Genomic DNA, 16,860 nt, shown 5'->3' with positions numbered 1-16,860 from the left:
TGAATTGAAACACTGGATTTTAGGCGGTATTGTTATGAAAACTTTATTAAAATTGGCTTTCCAGAATGGCATCATGTAATAATGACAGAAAAGCTATAACAACATTGGCAGCAGGGCTTTGCTGTGCTTCAAGAACAATAGAACTATACTTGAAGAGCAGGTGCGTCTTCTTGGCAGCATAAGCAGCTCTCTTCTAATTCTTCCGCAGGATCATTTCCTTGGGCGCGCCTGAAGACACTAACGAAGTACGCAAGCTCTTCATTGTCTTGCCAGGAATTTCCGAAATGCTTCACAAGAAGGCTGGTCACATCTCTGACTTTCATTTCGTTGACGTGGTGTGCGTACAGTGCACATCTTATGGGTGCTTGTGCAAGGGACCTTCCCCTTTTCAGCACTGACACGAAATTTGACACAGAAACTTTATAGTGAGGCTCTGCTCTAATCTGAGGACTCCTACCAGCTGCATTTCTTTGAATGTAGAAGACCTTCGTTTCGGTTATCTTGAACGGCAAGCTGGATGTCGACTTCATCACCGCCGTGCAGTAGGCCTTCCAGTCGTACGCATGCCAATGTTTTCCAAGCTCTAACACAGTGCCGTGATTTGAAAAAATCCTTTGGTAGCTTTGTGGATTCAGGATTTCTTCGTGTCGTCTAACATCTTTTTCAATTCTGCCAAATACCCTGTCTGGGGGTAAAAAACTGTGTCCTGTGACAGGAAACACAAGGGAAACTACTGAGACACCTGCTGGAGCCTCATTCTGGAGCCACCAAAGAAGCATGCAAAGCACAGCACTGTTCTTGTTTTGTCCAGCACAGCCATCGGCTACTAACCGCACCTCTCTAATTCCTTCGAAGTTAGCGCTTCGAAGTGTATTATGTACCGCACTGGCTACTTGGTTGCTTCCTTTGGAGCTTTCATCTTCGCTCCATGTGTAGGAATGGATGGCCTCTTTGGGCATTGATCCATCTGCCTGGTTTTCCACCACGCAGAGGTGGTACTGATAGAGCTGGCGGCTGTAGTAGGCTTCCTGGTCCGGAACTTTGGGGAGCACTTGATTTTGTTGGCAATCAAATGAGAATGTTTTCAAGTCTTCCCTCTTCTCACGCAGCAGGGAATAAAAAGCCTTATACTTCAACTTGTGTACACGTTGCTCTGTTATGACACGCTGCTTCTGTGAAACATCTCCACAAGTTTTCATCTCATACGCATTTTTCAGGCACACAGAGCAAACGTCTGTCCTCGGTGTTCTGAACGAAAGATTGAACGTCGCTCGAAAAATGTGGTGAAAGAAGCCATACTTCACCCTCACATCTTCGGGTGCTTGTTGGTTATAAATCTGCCACAGGTTTCGGATGCTCTTCAGCTCACTTGGAAGGTATAACTTCTTTGTCTTCTTCCGGTTGTAGTGCGACTCTCTTGCCCGAAGTCGCTTAATGAAACCCACAACAGCTGATCGCTTTCGACCGTAGCGCTTGATCTTCTGGTCACCTCCACGACTGTCGGCTTTCACTTCACCTTTTTCATGCTTGTGCTTTATATAGCGAGTAACTGTGCTGTGACTAATATCAAGCACTGCGCAAAACATATCGCGACAAACACGAATCTCTTGGCCATTTTCTATCCGTACCTTGTAAACAACAGCAAGGCTCCGACGAGGTTCCGCTTCTTTTCCTCTCCTACGTTTTACGGCTGTTGGCGTGCAGTACATCAAAACGAACGCCTTTTGTTCCACGCTACACAGTTCGTAAAACTTCTCCTTGAAACGTTTAGTGGATGCTTCTGTCACAAGCGCACACCTGAGAGTCTTTTTCGCGTGTTTACATTTTGGCAACGGCGCATTCTTGCTTTTACGGTGGTGATGCGGCTTTTTGTCACTTCGCCGTCGACGTCTAGGGATAGATCTTTCGCCGATCTCTTCATTGCCATCCGAATCCATGAACAACGATATCAGAAAAGCGAAGAACTCGCGAAAACACGAACGAAACACTCTGAGCTGTCAGGCGGGAACCAACTCCTTGGCGGGAACTGACAAGGAGGCAGCGATGGCTAAATGACGTCATGCCAAAAGCGCTCTCCTATTGGGCAAATGGATTTGGCTCATTTTGATCCGTGCAACAGCTGGATCTGGCTCAATTTCGATACGAAATACGATCTGCGAACACGTTCGCCTGGCGTTATTTGACCCATTTCGTTGCAACGATTTTTCTATGAGAAAGTTGCCTAGTTTTTCTTGTCATTACCGTTTTATCTGACCCAGTTTCGGTTTGTGGATTTGGCTCATTTCGAAAAAAAACTCCTCACTTGGACAAATTCACTGAGTGCCGAAATGTCGAGCTTCAAATTATTAACCTTCTTGGTTCGGCCATTAGCTGATACGGCCTTCTTGCTTACGCCGAGCCACTCTCCCATTACTGTTGTAAAGACTTGTGGACACATTGCCGAACGCCAGGGGAGACAACTGTAGTGTCACCGTAGGGCGGCAGAGACGCCAACTCGGGTGCAATGGCGCGTGCAAGATGGCGAAGGTTCTTTATCGTTTCTAACATCCGGGTTCGCAGGCCACCAGGATTGCCTTTTCCTAAGTTTTCCAAAAACATCCGGCCGGCGGTTTAAGAAGATCTTAACTGGAATATTTATGAACGGGTATCTCGAAAACTATGCTAATATTAGGATTTATGTCAAGCAGACGTGCCTTCCCTAATGTCCGACTTTTGATGCAAAAGCGTCAAATGACTCATTATTGAGTGAAAAGCCGGCGTCCGGAGGACGTAGCATTGGCTGCGACGCCATGACACGAGCGCGACTCGACGGGGCAGAGAGCTGAGCGGGCGAAACTCGAGAACTCAAGGCGAAAGAACGCCAGCGCGCCAGGTGTTACGTGAGGGAAGAGGGTATCTCCGCGACGCTACGTCACGCTCGCTCTCGGAAGCCTGCGTTATGTGCGTGTTCCTCGTGTTCCTTGCGCGAGCTCTCGCCTGCACTCTGCACCTCGGTAATTTCAAATCAAAACGCGCCAAGCGTCTCTACGCGTTCGTTTGCCCGCGAGGAGTTCATGTACCGTTCGGCGGCGTTCAATTGTACATTGATGCTTTCACATTGACAACTCGTAAATGCTTAGGTGTCCTTGATTTATTTTTCTTTTTGCAGTTACTTTATAGTGACCTATCGAAAAAGTTAAGTAGCGGATATTCCTATTTAGCTACCTGCACATTGCGATTTATCATCAAAGTAATTACCTCTGCCGGTAATTCGCTTGAACAGGCCGAATTGCGCCATATTCGTCAGGTGTTGTGCTCGTCCCTGGTCCACATTCCCTCTTTCATCTTATTTTCACTGCAGGGTAGAAAACCCGGTATTCTCGTCTGTTTAATCTCCGAGCCTTTCCAATTTCTCTCTCTATCTCTCTCTCGTTGTTGAAACGAAAAACTAAGTACTCACAGTATAGACCAAATCAAGATGTTTTTTTTTTTTTCTGCTGCAGACTCGGATCAAAGGATTTCCACGCGCCGGGTGTTTCTGCTTTGGTTCCCTTTCAGGCGTTCCTTCTTTCCCGCGATCAAAGCGTGGCTCGTTGCGAGGTGTGGAGGAGTGGCGTTCCTGCTCCTCATGCTCTTGGTGGCGGCCGCCCCCTTGGTGGAAGTGTTCCTCCAGGCGCGGTTCGAGCAACCGTCAGCCGCCGCGCCGCGCCAGCAGGCCCCGAGCGGAGCCAGCCGGGATGCGACCGCGAAAACCACGACGACGACGACGACCACGGCCGGCACTCACGCCGGCCCCTTGGAGATCGGCCGCAACGTTCTTGGTCCCGCTTACACATCTTACGACCACGCCGGTTTAGCTGCTCCGCGAACGCTTTGCCAGGAGGAGCCGGAACATCTCAGTAAGCGAGAAAAAATAAGCCTGTCTCACGTACTGCGCATTTTTGTGACGAGAACCACCACTGCGTCGAAGCGTCGCTTGTGGCCGTGCTCAGTGTCTGAGGGACGGTGATCTGGGGTCATTTACCGTTCTCTAATGATAACAGCAAAGCAGTTCAGCCACTTTTAAACGGCAGTGACAACGGCGAGTCGCGGAAGTCGTGCGACCAAGTCGGTCGCGAAGCGAGAGTCGCGTTGGTCGACAAGCGACCGTTTCGGATGTGTCGCTATAGCTGCTCGATTCTTTCAGCTCCCGGACTGCAGTCGCAAAGCTGCCGTATCAATGAGAGGCGCCGCAGCAGGACGTCGAAACGCGCTCGCATTTGTGTGACATGACGATGGTTGTGCGAGGGAACGCCACCAATCGCGAGACATTTTCATGTGTCGTCGAGGAGGTGGCGCTTGCCGGTGTGAGCATCATGTAGAGTTGCGGTATATGGCTCGCGCAGGGTGCGGGAACAATATACAGTAACTCTGCATGAGCATCCGCCACTGTGAGTTGCTCCTCCACGAAGTAGTGGTCCGTGTCGCGCTACCCAGGTGTCAATCTTCGTTGTAATTGCCGCCAAGGAGGATACGTGCTCCTGCACGCACAACAAGTTCTGAGGCGCGTCGGAACGCTCCAGCCGCAAGCTATATCGCCTGTGGAGGTTGCTTCACGGGAGTGGACAATTTTTCAAGCGGCTCGCGAGACAGAACGTAATATTCGTTTGCAACTACTGTAAGCAATAACCAAAACTGGACGTCTCGACGAAGACCGCCTGCCGCAACTTTAAATAAATAAATACCCTTTCGCTCTCGCTGGCGCCCCCAATGCTGTAACACTCTTAATGCATTGTTCCTTTAATTGCGGAACTGGGGCGGCTTGCATGAACATTTATTAACGATAATAATAACGAATTTAAGATCGCGTTCTTGTGCTGTCTAGGCGTTGTCTATGCAACATTTAAGAACACGTTCTTACATTCGTTATTATTTTCGTTATTAGATGTTCCTGCAAGCCGCCCCGGGTTTTGATATCGGCTTCCAATTGGTTCGCTATGCGCCGCCGTTATATATAACTTTGATATTGTGCTCGATTTCAACCACGCAGACTTCGAGGCTACTGCCAGTTCTCTGCTATTTTTCCTTTTCTTTAATTGCTCGCCTTTATTCTCTCTCTCTCTCTCTCTAACAAGAAAACGTGCGCTGTTCTACTCATATGTGGGGCTGTATTCCGAAACGATCCACTTCGGCCATACTATCGCCTCGGCGATAGTTTCGCCGACAGGCACGCGCTGGTTGGCTGGTTGAGCAAAATTGGGTGACGTAGCTCATCCGATTTTCCTAAAACAGCCAATCAGTGCGCAGAGATGGCGAAGGCGTGACCGAGGCGACATTATCGCCGAAAAGGATCGTTTCAGAAAACGGCCTCTGAAGTGTTGTATTAATTTTGTGTTCCACGGCAGAATTTGCTTAAGAAACTTCGAATGGTTGCGTCGCGGCACCCGCACAGCAATTGATGGGGATGTTTGGAACTCAATACACCCAGACGGATCGCTACGGAATTACGCGAAATTTTCACGAATTCACGTGGGAAGCTAGACCAGTGCAACGATTGCAAACATGCTATCTCATCGGAAGCTCTGGCGCTCGCGGCCCTCGTTGCAACGTCCTGCGTTATAGCCCTCTCGTCTACAACCGTTCACTGGCGCACCGCAGTAGGCCTGGTCCCCGTCGCGACAGTGGTGCCCGAGTTGAAACTGCTGGAGCCCGCTTTCCTCCACGTCAAGCCAGGAGGCCGCTGGTGGCCGAGTCATTGCTTGGCGCGCCACCGCGTAGCCGTCATAGTGCCTTACCGGGACCGGCTTAGGAACCTGCGCGTCTTTCTGCACCACATGCACCAGTTCCTGCGCAAACAGGAGCTCGACTACGGCATCTACATTATCGAACAGGTACGCAAAGAACAAGAAAGAAACGATAGAACAGAAAGAAGGCACTCTTGTGGGTGTGTATAGGTTATCGAAACAGTATTCCTGTTGCTTACCATTTTGCAATTTTCAAGAGTGGGCGTGTTCGTTAGCAGAACCCCCTTAGTACAGCCTTAGTATACCTTTCTATTGCTTCAGGGTTCCAAAAGGGTGTTATGTGCAAAAGATACATCGTAAGAATTTTACGGATGCTCTGGCAGGTCAAGTTTTCAAGTAAAAGGTTGCGTGAGCTCTTTTTTCAGCGGTTTGCTCTAAAGCAATGTTTGATCATGTCGTAAAATCGCAGTAGGCTACGGATATCATCCTTCTACTTCATGTGCACGGCGTACAAGATATTCGTCCATTCACTACCTCGTCATTTTAATAATGCATTGAGCGACATGCATTAAACGAGCCTGCGAAGCACAGGCGAAAGTTTTTTTTAGACTTAGAAATGTAGCTGCCGCCATGGAAATTTTCGTGGAAACTCTGTTTCACGGTCAACTCGGGGACATGCGGACATTACCGCCTAACTCAGCGGGCTAAGTTGCGCACTTAGTTTACCAAATGACCGTTGATCCAGTAGCCGAAAGAAGGCCCATCGCCAGCTATTGAAAAGCCTGAGGCAACTAATTATGTCCTTTTGAAAACTGGGAAGGAGGCAGGAATAATATACGCTTTTAGGCGTCCGTTGCGTCTATGACGGCATAATTTGGAACTGCGCCCTGTGTATGACAAAATACTTAAGAACGCAGGTTTCCGGTATAGTGCGAAGGTGAAGTCAGAGAAGGTTTTGGGTGGTGAGGAAGGCGTTCGATCAGACTTCATATGCAAGAAAATGACTATGGTTGTATGCGATCGTTTGAGAATAAGAACATGTCAAGCGTCGTCTGTGGTGTTTGATACGAGTGCAACTGAGAAGCGATAACGGCTCATTTCTCTCATCTCACTTCATCCAACGAGAGCCCGATATACGTTTCTCCGTTCACCCTGAAAAAAAAAAAAAGTGAATAAATGCTGGCTGCATCATTGGTGCAGAGTGGCGACGGGGACTTCAACCGAGCCAAACTGCTCAACGTCGGCTACGAGGTGTCCAAGACGATGCACGACTACAACTGCTTCATCTTCCACGACGTGGACCTGATACCAGAGAACGACCGGAGCATCTACGCGTGCCAGGAGAACCCATACCATATTTCCCGCTGTCTGGACATCTACGAATACAAGTGCGTCGTTTCAGCCCCATTCCTCTCTTCGCAGACGATGTGGCACTGACATAAGAGAACTTTAGCACGACGGGTATTTGTTAGCGTAGACGTATGCGACAGCACCAGTGCTGGCTGGTGGCGATACCTCGTGACACACGTGATCAACCATAACCCTTTAGAGGTGGCGCTGTCGTGTTTCTGCGTTGCACGACTCTACCTAGAAAGAAGAAGAAAAAAGAGACACAACATTGCCTATGTGGTGACCCTGCCCCCTGCCGGCACGTCTGCACATAACGGACAAGTGGGGCATACCCTCGGTCATAGAGGGAAGAGCTTTGCACGATTTGGTCAAGCGCAGCGTCACAGTGTGTCGCCACTAGCGCATTTGATCGCGCTCCCATACACATTCACGGTAGTACTACTGCACTGTATTACCTATCTCTGCTACCTAACAGAAAAAAAACGCCAGAAAGTCATAAGTGAACTGCCTAAAGCATGGTGGTGACGTAGCGCAACACAAACAAATACATTAGGCGAGAGAAGCAGGACATGCCATGCGCGATATGTCAAATTTAATCATCATATTGGACGTTTATGGGAACCTATTTACATAAAAAATCAATGAGTAGACAAAAAAGAAAAAAAAGAGGTATCAGGAACGTGACTGCGCATCAGTACGATTGGACTCGCTACGTGTGTCGGTGCCAGTCGACGCCTGACTGACGAATATATATCCTCTAGCTTTTGTTTTGAGGTGGAAAGTTATATTATGGGCTATAGCCATGACAACATGCCCGTGCCAAAAAAGACTAGGCTACACCAACACGTAGGCCAACGCGCAGTGAGGTGAGACGTATATGAGACAGAGCGAACGACAGTGCTCACTTAATTTCATATTTGCACGTCGTCCATTCTTGCCCATTGATGACTTTCCGCACGTCAACCGCGACAATCGATGCACGTAAAATTTATACCGGCTTTGCATGGTGTACTCTATATACGCCCCTGTCCGCATTCTCACATCGCTTGTTGTCTTTCGAGCAAGTATGTACACGACAGCTTATCAGATGAAGAAAACGAGAGTTTAGTGTCACGGCACCTTTCGAAGTTTTTTTTAAGGTCCTGGGAGGATGAGTGCGCGTATAAAGTATCATAGGACACACTTTTTGCTTGACAGGTTGTTGCCATCTTTCCTCGGTTTGAGAATTAAGTTTCACAGACTTGGCCTCTTTTTTTTTTTTTTTTTCGCTGCTTCGAGCTATGAAACGTGCTGGAAAGCCTACCTGCGCAACGTGTTCACTTGTGCGACTGAGCACCGGACGAATACGGGGGAAAGCTATACCGCGTTTGACGATCTCAGAGTGACTCGACGTGAAGGTAACAAACCGCTCAACCAACTTGGACGATAGTGCGATCACACATGTCAAGGTGAAAAATCCTTGCGTCGCGTCAGGAAACTGGACTTACTTTTCCTTTAACACTTCATCCCGGAACTGCAAACCCGTTCCGCACTCTCGACACGCAATTAATTGGTGTGCAATGCATCTGATATTAGATGTCACTCTCGAAAAAACAACTAAAGTGTTTCGAGAGAGCGAGATGGGGCTTGTCGCTCATGACTAAAGTGTTACAGGAAAGAAATAACCAGCTTGATGTCTTTACCATCGAATTTTCATTTTCATATTTGTGCTGAGGACATCATATTACGATCGTAGAAGTCGTTGCTTAACTTGACGACGACGGAGTCACTCTAAGATAATCACGGGCTTTTTGTTCGGCACCACTGAGGTCATGTAGCTTTTTTTTTTCGGTGCCACTGAGGTCACGTAGCGACGGTATGCATAGGACAGCTCCGATGAGCAAATGCAAAGATTACGCCAGGCAGCCTTTCGAACTCGCTATACGAACTTCGAAAAATGCGATCATGCTCTGCGAAATGGAAATCTCAAACTGACGAAAGAGAAGCAACAACATGACAAGACAGAAGTGTGTGCTCACATAGATTACCCGCATAAATTCCCCCACGGCAGAAAAAAAAAAAAAAAAAAAAAAACTTCACGAAGCGCTTCGCGCTGTCCTGCGACCGACAAAACGCAAAGGTCAAGAAGCAAATGATGCGAGAATGCGGGTAGGAGTACACGGAGTGACTTGCGGTGTGTGCCAAGCTTCCAAATTGATATCGTGTGAAGCCGCGGCGTCGCGTATCCGTAGCCCTTGACGGGCAGCAAGCCATTCACATGACACAGCGGAAGATGTGTAAACATGACATTGAAGGAGCACAGGCGTTTCCTCTCCGCTTCAAATGGTTCCAATCTCGCTGCACATTTTCGTATGCGTGAGTGAAGCCCAGCCCTCTGTGACCTGGGTATGTTGTCTGTATACAGTCAAGTTCACAATGGTCATTGAAGCCTTCAGTATTAGAAGGAAAGGGGATAATCGCGTCAGTCAAGCGGCTATTGCTTCTACTGGGAAACAATGAGAGTATCTTAAGAAGAGATGTAGTGTGTCACGAGTTCACGTTGACGCAAAGGTGTGTTCGTGAACTATTCTTGCATTTTTTTTCATTCGGTAAATACATTCGCTTCTTTCCAATAAAAACGAACAATGGGTATGGGGGGCGGGGGAGGAAATCAAGAACGCCTGGGTATCTAGATTTAGGTGCACGTTAAGGAACCCCGAAGCAAAGCTGTGTTCGTGAACTATTCTTGAATTTTTTTTTTCATTCGGTAAATACATTCGCTTCTTTCCAATAAAAATGAACAATGGGGACGGGGGCCGGGGGAGGAAATCAAGAAAGCCTGGGTATCTAGATTTAGGTGCACGTTAAGGAACCCTGAATCAAAACTGTCTCGCGGAGTGCTTCACTTCGGCGTAATCCACCGTGCAGACGTAGAAGTAAAACAGCACAATTTGCATTTACTTTTTGTAATAAAATGATCAGCTGAGAATCGGCGCACGTCCTGCTTTACGTGCCTTCTGTTTTCGTTTGTGTACTATTCCCATACCACCATTAACGTTCACCAGCTCGTCCAATGTTCTATGCTAAGGCCCAGCGCACATGTTTTTTCCTTTTGAATGCCCTGCTCTATAGGTTGTGCTAGCAGGACAGCTTGACGCTTATGCAGATCTTCAACACTGCTGCACATTTCAGTGGACTCCATCATACGGTAGCAAATTTTCGAATCCTATGAAGCCGCAATTTTTTGTCACCTGCTGCAACTACACTCCATAATTGACAGCCATCAGGTCACTCTAATTTGACCTAGGTATCACATAACCAATCCATGGCTTCATTACCCCTTCCTCTTAATTTCATATAGAATAGAATTCTTGCACTGTAATCCATACGGCCGTGTTCCTGTTTCCTGAGGTTGTAGTTAATACTCCTATGTTTAGAGAGAATATTACGTTTAAATCATTACTCGACGCCTATTTGGAGAATCGGATAAGGAGAAAAAGGTTATCGGGTTAAGTACATTGGTTCGCTATGAAAGCTTCCCATGTGAAGCTCTGTCATGGGTGCAGTACCTCTTCACGATTGGCCCTAATTCTGGACAAACTTCACCCACACGTTGCGCCCAGCGTTTTTCTGTTCCACCACTCGTTGGGCTGTCCTTGATTTCTTCTCTACGGCTTATTATCCTCAGTGTTTCAATCGCGTAGGTTGATACTGGTATAGAATGCACTGGCTTTTACTTTGGTGTTCCTTTATATAAGCCTGACGCTCTTGCAATCTGCACGTTTTCCCTGTTCTCACCACCCCAACTCTACGGTTTTCTCCCTTGACAGGCCGTCCTACCCCACCATATTCGGTGGTGTGAGCGCGTTGAGGCAGGAGCACATGGAGAAGGTCAACGGCTTCTCCAACGTATTCTGGGGTTGGGGAGGAGAGGACGACGACATGTCGGTGAGGTAAGCTGCGCGGCGTCGCCGCAACCACCGCCACGAGGTTTTTGCGCGAGAACGAGCGCGCAGTAACCTCACGTGGCAGATTGTGATGTTATTAAAGAGGACCAAATCAATCAATCAATCAATCAATCAATCAATCAATCAATCAATCAATCAATCAATCAATCAATCAATCAATCAATCAATCAATGAGTTTATTGACCCGGCACAGGCTGCATGTTCAGCGGGGCTAAATAGCCATGATTGGAACTTGACTGCAATCGCACTCACAATCGCACACTCATCTCGTTTGCCGGTCGAACATTTTTCTTATTAAACATTGTAGCCGCTTTGCGTCGGGATATAGTAAATAATGTGCAGATATTTTGCGCAGTTACCGCTAACTGAAGGTTATGGTGGAATGCGACCGTCTCCACGTGCATGACACTCATTTGTCTTCAGTACAGAATGGTCACCATTGTCGCTCTTAGTGTCCTATGTCCGTCGATTATTTCATCCGATAGCAACCGCCACCTAGGAGAAATTCATTCAAGTTAACTGAATATTTGCGTATATTGACAGGCAGCTTTACTCAGTTGTATAGGTAAGACTGATAGAGTAATTTGACCGATAGCCTAAGTGGCTGGAGGCTGGTCCAAAGTAGGTTATACGTCATGCGATTGGATGCGTCAACCTATACGAATGAATTCTATTTGCCATTATGAAAGCAAACCATTCGCATATAATTAAGCTGCACATACATTGACGAACTATACACGTTTTTGTTACGCATTTGGGAAAGAAAATTCCAAAACAAAAATTAATGTTGTTCATAAAGCCAGATTGTTGAGCGAGATAGATATGGCAATTCACATTTTAGTTTTATTGCTGGCAGCCTTTATTTCGATTGGTATTTCGTTCCATGTTTCCGTGCCGACGAATTCAGTGCCCCTCTCGCCGTATCTTGGTATATACAGGGTGTCCCAAATATCATGCATAAATATTTAAAGATATGCAAAATGCCACGTAGCTGGAGAGAACCAAGGGAACGTAGTCTGCTGTAGCTTGGAAATGCTCGAATTATTTTTTGCATTCCACCTAATTACATAATTAGTCTTACTGAATTAATCAGCTTCTGAAATATTATAGTTACATGAAAAGTGTCAACGGGAGAATTGTAGACCAACATGAAAAGCTCCCGATGTAGCTTTCTGTTGCTCAACACGTGCTACGTAAAAGTTTTTTCGAGCGTGAGAAAAGCCCGCGAATACATGCGAATTCGACGCACGACTGGCCGCTCCAGGCACTTTGCGCGTATATAATTAATTCTTCCGAGTAGCGCCTGGCACCGCTGGTGTCGGGGCGCGCGGTCGCGTTTGATCATGCAGCTATTTTCATATTTCGCGCGATTTATTTATTACGCACAAGAAAATAATTACGCGAGACACAGCACAGTGAAACTAACTGAATCGCTGGTTTTAAAAGACAAATAAGATTTTCTTGTGTGAAAAATTCGCGCCCTCAATTTACTAATTTTTCCGAGCGTGAAAGAAGCCAGCGAATACACGCAAAGTGCCTCAAGCGACCAGTCGCGCGGCAGTTTCGCGAATATTTGCGGGCTTCTTTCACGCTCGGAAAAATACTTTTAAGTAGCAAGTAATGAGCAACAGAAAGCTGTGTCGGGAGTTGTTCATGTTGCTCTACAATTTTCTCATTGACACTTTTCATTTAATTACAGTATTTGAGCAGTTGAATAATTATTTAAGACTAATTATCTCATTATGTGTAACGAAAAAAACAATTTGAGTATCTCCAAGAGACGACACACAACTTTACCTCGGTTCTGTTCAGCTACGTAGCATCTGTGTATTTGTAATGTTAGTTTGTATGGTTTTATGGAGCGAAAGCAACTACGGCTATGATGCGCCATGCACAAGATAAGGATATGTAATTTGATGAAAATGATTGCAACAAAAATGATTACTTTAGGGTTTGTTTAAGAAACCTGCTTCTACTAGAAACTCAAAAATACCGTATAAAGATACAAGTGCGTTTTCAGCTATGGGATCAGGGAGCGATGAACTGGTGTTAATGTTTTGTAAGGTTCATAAAAATATTTGTGTCTTTCTTCCTCCAACGCCGGACATGTTAGTACAATTTGATTCATAGTTAGAGTTTCTTGGCATTGATTATAAACCGCTTGTTCTTCATTTTTCGATGAAAAAGTTATATGTGAGGTGTGTGTATCCAACACGAACGCGACATGGGATAACTTCATGAAATGTTCCTGGTGGTATGATGTCTTCCACTTATGCAGTATGGGCTTTATACTATTTGGTAGTTTGTTGTTAACTTGACAGTCTCAATCCCTTTGCAACGTTGAGGTGATCGCAGTGCGGACTACCCGGACGCAGTCCTTGAATGGAAGATTTATTTCTGTTAGTCTTTCACAGGCTGTCGTTGCTGCATATTGGTCCGCCTTCCATATTTTGAATGTTTGGCTCAAGTTACGTGGGACATACTGTACATAAATATAGCATACACTTGGTCTCCGTGACTCACTCCAGTTGAAACAAGTAAAAATACGTATGGCATTGTGCGACGGGCATCGAGTACGTTAAGATGATGAGGAAGGACTCCACTGAAACGATCGTGTACGCATTATCACAGTTGCGGATATTTTCGCATGAAATCTACATAGCTATCACAACCTTTATAAGTGAATAATAGACAATAGAGATCATATTGTGAAAGTGAATGAGGAACCATTTCAGAAAAAGCTCATCATAAGTTCAACCTAGCCTTTCTACACAATGTGGCCGCACATCGCAGAGGATGTATGATCCGGACTATACCACGGCAGGATTCGTCAAGCGGCTCGGTATACTGTGAAAAGCACAGCCGGTGTCTCTGTCCCACTGCCGGCTGCCGGCTAGGCCCACACATTGGCAGGTCATCCGCCGGTTTTCCAGTTCTCCCTAAATTATATATAGCAGCATTATAAGTTGCGCCCGCAACCGCGTCATTATTTAATTCACTAAATCTTTTCACCGTTGCATTGCCCCTGACTGGACCTTTTATCGTTTCACTTGCTTTTTGTTTTCTTCCGAAGTTTACTGCGCATCCTATGCTACTCTCTCGTAAGACTTCTCGGCGAGGCTCCCACTGTTGGCGCGGCGCTTACCAGAGTCATCTGGGACGGCCAGTTTGAGTCACATGAGCGAAGCGGCCGGACGTACAAGCTTTGCTCTTTTGCTCTCGCACAACTATAGGGACCACGTGATCGACAAGCATTAATAAAGTGTAAAGGTTTCCGCTAAATTTTACGTATTAAAGTAAATGACCCCGTATAGGGGGGAATCCGGATTAGTTTAGACCACACCCGGACTTCTTTACGTGGCACCTGAATCTAAGTACGAGAGCGTTTTTTTTTTTTTTTTTGCATTTCGCTCTCATTGAAATGTGACCACCGCGAGCGGGATCGAACCCGCGACGACCTCGAGTTGAGCAGCGCAACGCGCAGTAGCCACTGGGCTACCACGGGCGGTAAAATATTTCAGTAACGCGAAGTTAATTTTCGGTTTCCTTCTGTTTGTATATTTGTCGTTGCAATATTCTGGACGCTTCCCTGAGTTTCACTACCCAACCTGCGCAGGCGAACATAGATAGATGTAACTCGTACGTATACGACTAGAGTATGAATAGACAGTTTTAGCAGAGCGTTTGCTTGCGCTCCGCTCCGCACACGTTTCACGCGCGCCGGTGGCTGCACAGAATGCATTGATTTCGCTTATCTAACAAGAGCGCCTTCCAGAGATGCCACTGACGTGCTCTCAGCTTGGCGGTAAAACGATTAAGAAAGCAACTACACGCTCCCTGACGCACCGCTAAATCAGTTTCCTATCGGAACGTGGCCAGCGTCCCACGTTCCGCTGCCGCTATGTGTGCTGTGCGCACGCGCGTCAGTGTTCCCAGTAGCGTTTTGCTGAGCGGCTGCCTGCCAATTGTTGTGATAGGCCGGTCTGAGCGGAACGGACCGTAAACGCTCTGCTGAAACTCTCTTTTATCCCAGCGTTACCGTTATACAGTTATCGCTACCACATCCCCCAACTGCGCGCATGCGAAGTCTGTGGCACGTGGTGTCGGTTACTGTAGAACGATAACGCCTTGATAAAAATATTAACGCGTTAAAAAAAAAAAAAACGGCTGCTCACTAAAGATTGATATAGCGCTGACAGAGGTCTGCCTGAGCGCGTTCTTTAAATGCTTGCTCCATATAGCCTGATCCGAGAAGTTGGAAACGAATTTTGCATTGTTTCGTCCTAAAGTTTTCGGAAGTGGTTTAGTTTGAGTACACGCGCCGTTTTAGTCGGCCGTTCGATGTAAGTGGAAATTTCGTAACGACTGCAGGGTGCGCTACAGCGGCTACAAGCTTGTGCACGCCAACTGCAGCATCGGCCGCTACATCGCCATGAAGCACGAAAATCAAAAGCAGAGCGAGTCAAGGTAACGTATGCGCTGCACTCACTGCAGATTACAGAGTGATCACAGCCGAGCCGAGAGACATACCGGACGTTTCTTCGAACACTTTCTCAAAAACTGCTTTTTTTGTGTTGCCTATGGCACATAGTAAACTTCTAGTCCATGAGCCGGTCTACTCTGCGTGGTGAATATTAGTTCCACAAAAGATTAACATGCGTAATCGACTAAGTAACAAACAATCCAATAATTAAGCTTTTAACTAATAACCTTATGGCACAGATTGCGATTTGAAAATACTAGCGGGCGAGACCGCAAGGCATATTCACTTAAAAAGAATTGTGTAAATGACACAATTTTCGAGATAGGCGCTGTCAAATTTGCGGTAAAAATGCACTGCCGTTCCGCTTACTTTCTTAACAAAACGTCGTTTTATGCACTGAAGCCCAAAAGTAGCTGGAATGCCAATGCATTTCTCAGCAAATTTTGGGAATTAATATCTGAAAACTTGTGCCATCTTGAGAAGTCATTCCGAGTGGATCCACCTTGCGAACTTCCCGGCTAGAATTTGTAAATTGCAACATGTGCCACAAGCTAATTAAAAAAAAAACATGAGTGAATTTTCTTTAACAAGTCGATTATCCACATCAATTTTTTTGTGCGAGTAATGTACGCCTCTTCGAGTAGACCTGTTCATGGACTAGAATTACGCTATCTGCCACAGGCAATTTAAAGGGACCCTCACCAGGTCTGGCCATTTTGAGTTGACAAGCGCAGAGCATACATTGCGCTATAACAATCGTGTCTGCAAAGTATTACATCGCTACGCGCCTCGGAAAGATCTGAAATTTCAATCCGAATGCCGTTTCCCTATTCACTCGCGGCCGCCGCGCTCCAAGCCGGACGGTGACGTAATCGTGCCCCTGCGCCTACGTAATCGTGTCCGCAGTGTGACGTCGCTCGTGGTGACACGTGACTTCGAGAATTATTCAAGACATCTGTTATTTGTGCAATCTGTTTCTTGAATTGACGAATTGAAGTTTAGAGAAATAATCAAACACACAAACGAAACGCCTGCGTGTTTTTTTGTTTTACTTCGCACCGAAGCAAGAGAGATGTACTTCCGCTTCGTCTGCTTGTTTCAACGGTCGTGCGGCCGCGTGCGCAGGTGCCGAAACTATGTTATTTTCTACCGTGTTCCAGCGCCGTGATCACCCTCTGCGATCCGCTTGTTCTGCCTCAGTATTTGCGTAGGACTGAATGATACCGCTAGTCATGTTTCCTTGTGCACAGCGCGCAAAATCGTGCGCTGCGCGAACGAGACAACAGCTCGCGCGCGGGGCGGTCAGCAAAAATGCGTAGCCCAGGAAAAAAAAAAGCGAGGAGAAAAAAAATTAAGGCGGGACCTGTGACGTATGCGT

The 16,860-nt window shown here is 46.6% G+C and overlaps 1 protein-coding gene across 6 annotated transcripts in view; it reads left to right on the top strand.

Moving 5' to 3' along the window:
• LOC126537167 (beta-1,4-galactosyltransferase 4-like) overlaps nt 1-16,860 on the top strand; it is a 41,677-nt gene that overhangs the window by 855 nt on the left and 23,962 nt on the right. For 3 of the 6 annotated variants that reach the window (XM_072287837.1, XM_072287836.1, XM_055073765.2), the window contains exons 2-4: nt 3,538-3,878; nt 10,862-10,984; nt 15,371-15,466. In XM_072287837.1, coding sequence (XP_072143938.1) covers nt 3,538-3,878; nt 10,862-10,984; nt 15,371-15,466 — 560 coding nt within the window. Of the gene's footprint in view, nt 1-3,537; nt 3,879-5,616; nt 5,850-6,902; nt 7,091-10,861; nt 10,985-15,370; nt 15,467-16,860 lie in introns of those variants that run through there. The other 3 variants (XM_050184345.3, XM_072287835.1, XM_055073768.2) reach the window with 3 other exon arrangements.

Source organism: Dermacentor andersoni, chromosome 4, assembly GCF_023375885.2.
Source record: "Dermacentor andersoni chromosome 4, qqDerAnde1_hic_scaffold, whole genome shotgun sequence".
Taxonomy (NCBI): domain Eukaryota; kingdom Metazoa; phylum Arthropoda; class Arachnida; order Ixodida; family Ixodidae; genus Dermacentor; species Dermacentor andersoni.
The sequence above is the reverse complement of the archived record's forward strand: the minus strand, read 5'-3'. Positions and strand labels throughout refer to the sequence as shown.